This window comes from Candoia aspera, chromosome 5, assembly GCF_035149785.1.
Source record: "Candoia aspera isolate rCanAsp1 chromosome 5, rCanAsp1.hap2, whole genome shotgun sequence".
Lineage (NCBI taxonomy): Eukaryota > Metazoa > Chordata > Lepidosauria > Squamata > Boidae > Candoia > Candoia aspera.
In genome coordinates, this window is record NC_086157.1 from 45,265,098 (window position 1) to 45,270,871 (window position 5,774).

Here is a 5,774-nt window from a genome sequence, read left to right on the forward strand (position 1 = left end):
ATTAATTATGAAGGCTACTCCATTTCTTCTGTGGTCCTCTTGTCCACAGTGGTAGATCTGGTGGTCATCTGATGTGAAGTGACCCATTCCAGTCCAATTCAGTTCACTGACGCCCAAAATGTCTATCTTTAATCTTGACATCTCACCAATAACCACATCCAATTTGCCCTGGCTCATAGATCTTACATTCCAGGTTCCAATGGTGTGTTGATCCTTGGAACATTGGATTCGCCGTTCACCACCAGCACTGTTGGCCGCTAGCCGTCCTTTCGGCTTTGAGCTAGCTGCGTCATCACGTCTGGGGCTAGTTGAAGTCATCCTCTGTTCCTCCCCAGTAGCATTTTGACCATCTTCAGACCTGGGAGTCTCATCTTCTGATGGTATACCGACATATCTCTGGTTGTACTGATCCATTTAGTTTTCATGGCAATAATACTGGGGTGAGTTGCTATTACCTTCCCCAGGATCGCATTTAGTCTGACCTCTCTGTCATGACCTTCCCGTCTTGGGTGGCCCTTCACGGTTTAGCTCATGGAGTCATTCAGGTGCTCAAGCTCCAGCACCACAACAAGGTAGCAATCCTTTGCTGAAGGCTGCATTGGGTACCCATTTGCTTCTGGGTCCAATTCAAGGTGGTGGTTATCACCTTTAAAGCCCTACATGGCATGGGGCCAGGTTACCTGTTGGACTGCCTCTTCCCCATTACATAAGCCTGTCCCACCCAATCATGAAGAGATGGCATGTTGCGGACCCCGTCTACAAGAGAATTTCATTTGGCGGGATCCAGGAAGCAGGCCTTCTCCACAGTAGCTCCCACCCTGTGGAATATGCTGTCCCTGGAGGTGAGGTTAACCCCATTGCTCCTGACTTTCCAGAGAAACCTGCCACCTCATTTAGGGTAGAGAGGGGAGTAGCTCCACATCGGGATGGCTGGTATCTTAGAGCGCTCCTCCCATGTATGGACTGTATTAGACCCCCCTGCCACTTGGATTTTGTTCCTATTTTTATATTTTTTTTATTAAGGGTAATTATATATTTATATATTATACTTATATTTTATGCTTGTTGTTTTAATTGACTATTTTATTATAAAACACCCAGAGTTTCTCTGATGGGAGGAGATGGGTGGGGATAAATTTAATAAATAAATAAATAAAATAAATAAAATGTCACTTCTCTCCCCTGTAAGCATGATTTGAGATGAGGGTCTTCTAATGCAGCTTTTCATACAAAATGACACTTGCTCTAAATATCTGGTGGTAATATGGAAGTTCAAATAATATCATGCCAGTAATTTCTTCAGTATACCTGGATCATCAAAAAAGTTCCTACTGGCTCTTTTGCTGACCTACCTGCACCTCTGGGCATACCCCCTGATAGCCATCAAAAGCCCTGTAACTCCTGATTTTTAAAAAAGTGATTTAAAAAAAAACAATTTCCTCATGCCCAACATGTCTTGGGGCTGATATAAGAAAAGGAAAGGAAATGAAGGATGCTTCAGATGCAGGTGGATATGCATTGCCTACTAGAGAGCAGAGGGAGGGAGGGAGGACCTTTGAGTAAGCTTGATAAGCTCAGAAAGACAGCAGCCAAGATCTGTGGAGTGGGATAACAAGAGGAGCAATCTGGAAACCAGTAGGAAACCAGTAGGAGGAAAGGGGGAGAGAGATTTCTGGAGCATATCTGTGATGCAGTAAGGGCAAGTGAAGAAAAGCTCAACTGGAGAAGTGCAGTATATATATTATTCTGGTAGAGCTTCAAGCACTTCTTCTCAATCTAAAATTATTTAAGAATTTTCAGTATTTAATTGTTTAAGAGAATACTTTTATATTTAGTTGGTGTGACATTGCTTTTTTTCCTTTTCTCTCTAGACTGTTCATCTCTGGCTTGGAAGCCGATTGATTTTCTTTGTTATTTCACTGGCTTTGAAAGAGATTATAGTAACGCCATTTCATAAAACTTTGATTTGTGATGTGAATAATGTGACTGATACTTCCGAAAAGTATGTGCAAGCCGACTGCAGTGACCGTAAACTCAAACAATTTCCAAAGGACATTCCTACCAATGTTACCAACCTGACACTTGCCATTAATCACATTACAAAGATTTCCAAAAGCCACTTTAAGGACCTGAAGGAGCTTCTAGAAATTAATTTCAAATGCAACTGTGTGCCAAAGAGGGTGGGACCTAAAGACAAGATTTGCACCCAGGGTCTGAAAATCCAAGCTCACAGTTTCTCCAAACTCTCCAGATTAAAATCACTTTATTTAGATGGCAACCAGCTCTCAGCAATCCCTCAGCATCTGCCACCTAACCTACGTCTTTTGAGTCTTGAAGCTAACTCCATTTTTTCTATCAAGAAAGAAAATTTGTCAGGACTTCAAAACCTAGAAGAACTCTATCTAGGGCAGAATTGTTATTATCGCAATCCCTGCAATACTTATTTTGACATTAGTGAAGCAGCCTTTCAGCCTCTCAGAAGTTTAAAAGTGTTGTCCTTGAAAGCTAATAACTTATCAAGTGTTCCACAGAATCTACCATCAAAGTTAAGAGAACTCTACCTTTATAATAACGTTATTCGAACTATTACCGACCATGATTTGTCCTCTCTGAATAATCTGGAAATACTTGATTTAAGTGGAAACTGCCCTCGTTGTCACAATGCGCGATATCATTGTGTTGAATGCCCAGGAAAGGCAAGTATTTTCATCCAACCCAGAGCCTTTGACTCATTAAAGCATTTAAAGGTGCTGAGGCTGCACAGCACCTCCCTTCGTCAAGTGAATGACCTCTGGTTTAAAAATACTAGAAACCTTGAAGTGCTTGATCTTTCACAAAATTATTTGGCTAATGAAATTCAGCAAGCCCATTTTCTAAGCTCTCTTCCTAACCTTGTGAAACTTGATTTATCTTTCAATTATGACCTGGGATCATACTCATTAAATCTTACTCTCCCAAAAACATTTTCCACCCTGTCCAATCTGCAGTCCTTAAGAATAAGGGGATTTGTTTTCAAGGAACTAAATCAACAGACTATACGCAATTTGATTCCTCTTAAAAAACTTAGTGTCCTGGATTTTGGAACTAATTTTATCAGGAATGTTGACTTTGCTATGTTTAAAGAATTCCACAGTCTTAAAAGAATCATTCTTTCTTTTAATAAAATATCTCTTTTTTCAAGTGAGCCAAATAGCAGGCTTTATTCTGTTCTCAACTCATCAAATGATCAGTATAATGACATTGTACTGAAAGATACGCAGTATTTCATATATGATGAATATGCTCGAAGCTGCAAATCTAAAGATATAGAGCATGCCAATTCTTTGCCTTTTGTCAATGAGTCTTCATGTAGCAACTATGGAAAAACACTTGATTTAAGCAGAAACAATATTTTTTTTATCAAATCTTCTGATTTTTACCAATTTAGAGACCTTAAATGCCTTAACATCTCCAGTAATGCTATGAGCCAAGCTTTCAATGGAAGTGAATTTTTTTATCTATCCAGCTTGAAATACTTGGATTTATCTAACAATCGGATTGATTTGCTACACATGAATGCTTTTCAACATCTGAAAGAACTGGAAGTTCTAAACCTTAGTGATAATAGTTATTATTTTAAGGCAGAAGGAGTTACACTTATGTTGGGCTTTACCAAATCCCTGGTTAATCTGAAAATACTGATCATGAATGGCAACGAGATTTCTGTGTCCACTGATGAAGGGATGGCAAGCGATTCCATCAAAACATTAGAATTTAGACGGAATCGCTTAGATATTTTATGGAAGGAAGGGAATAGTGAATATTTTGCATTCTTCAAGAACTTGACCAACCTGGACAGTCTTGACATTTCTGAGAACTTTCTGACTTCCTTACTTCCTGGCGTATTCTACAATCTGCCTCCAAAACTCAGAGTATTTAAGCTGACCAGTAATCAACTGAAGACCTTTAATTGGGGGTGCCTTCAGGCTCTAAAGAACTTAGAAGTCTTGGATCTTAGCAACAATCAGTTGACTACAGTTCCCCGTGAACTGTCCAACTGTACTAAGAAACTTCAGAAGTTCATAGTGCAAAACAATAAGATCAGAAAGCTGACAGATAATTTTCTCAAAGATGCTTTCTTCCTGAAGCATTTAGATCTTAGTTTTAACAAGATCAAAACAATCAGGAACTCTAGCTTCCCAAAAAATGTTATTAGCAGACTAACAACATTACTCTTAAATGGTAATCCTTTCAAGTGTAATTGTGATATTGTGTGGCTTGTTCAGTGGATCAATGAGACAGATGTGAAAATTCCTTTCCTAGCAACAGATGTGACTTGTGCAGGGCCAAGTGTATGGAAAGATAAAATTTTGGTTTTATTAGATTTGTATACTTGTGAGTCGGACTTCTCTCAGATCCTCTTTTTTTTGTCAGCTTCATTCGTCATATTTCTCATGATACTTACAGTTATAAGCCACCTATATTTTTGGGATGTCTGGTATATTTATCATTTCTGCACTGCCAACTTAAAAGGTTACGAACGTCTCCTTTCATCTGAAGTTAAGTATGATGCTTTTGTTGCTTATGATAATAAAGATGCAGCTGTGACTGAATGGGTCCTGAAAGAACTCACTGAAAAACTGGAGGATCAGAGAGAGAAAAAATTCAATATATGTTTGGAAGAAAGGGACTGGCTACCAGGGCACCCACTCGTGGAAAACCTTAACGACAGCATACAAATGAGTAGAAAAACAATATTTGTGCTGACAAACAGCTACATCGCAAGTGGCAACTTCAAAACAGCCTTTTATATGGCACATCAGCGCCTTATGGATGAAAAAGTAGATGTAATTATCCTTATATTCCTTGAGAAGCTTCTGCAAATGTCAAAGTGTCTCCGTTTCCGGAAGAGATTGTGTAGTAGATCTTGTCTTGAATGGCCAGCCAATCCTCAGTCCCAGGCTCATTTCTGGCATTGTCTTAGAAGCTCATTAGCAGCAAATAATGAGTTCAGTTATAACAAGCTTTTTAAAGAAATGGTATAATGCTCAGTTGCATGCTCAGATAGCATTCTGGAAACCATAGCAGCTGCATGGAATGAAGCTGTATCTCAATATCTAGTACATATTGAGGAGGCGTTAAAGTGTTGGTAGAACCAGGGAGTAGCACCTCATTAACCACCAGATGCTCCTTCTGAAGGAAAAAAACTTTTGAGGAAAGGTGCACAGGAAGTTTAGTTCAATAACCCAGTTTTCCATTTAGTAACGATTGAGATGTGTTGAGCTTTTGGAAGATTTTTATGAATCTAAACAGGAAAAGAGAAACAGAAGAGACAGATTTCAGTTACAAACTTTCACAGCAAGTATTTATGAGTTTTCCTATACATACATGTTCTCTTCCCAATATTCTATACAACTTAGAAAGAGAATGAAAATAAACATCAATTTTTATATAATCTTTAGCATGAACTGCAATATCTTTGAAAATCAGATACTTTTGAACTTGCGGACTAATTTAACTATTAATATGATGAGGAAAAAAACTTTAAAGCATGTAATGATACAATAAAAATATGGGAATTGTGACATAATGGGGATGTGCAGATCAGTTAAATCCAGTATTCTAGTCCAGAGATGTCAAATAGGAGGGCTGCATACAGCCCACAACACTGCTGAGTGTGGCCCAAATCAGATTAAAATGCAATCGGGAAATATTTAACAAAATAAAATAGAAACACAATTAAACCCAGATAATATTACATTTTAAAACTAAATAATAATACATTTAGTTACCAA

The 5,774-nt window shown here is 38.4% G+C and overlaps 1 protein-coding gene across 1 annotated transcript; it reads left to right on the forward strand.

Moving 5' to 3' along the window:
- The first annotated feature begins 926 nt into the window (after positions 1 to 926).
- On the forward strand, positions 927 to 5,252 carry TLR7 (toll like receptor 7). The gene is made up of 2 exons (XM_063304322.1): positions 927 to 956; positions 1,872 to 5,252. Exons 1-2 carry the CDS (start codon positions 927 to 929, stop codon positions 5,022 to 5,024), a joined length of 3,183 nt encoding a protein of 1,060 aa, XP_063160392.1. The 3' UTR covers positions 5,025 to 5,252.
- The last annotated feature ends 522 nt before the right edge of the window (positions 5,253 to 5,774 follow it).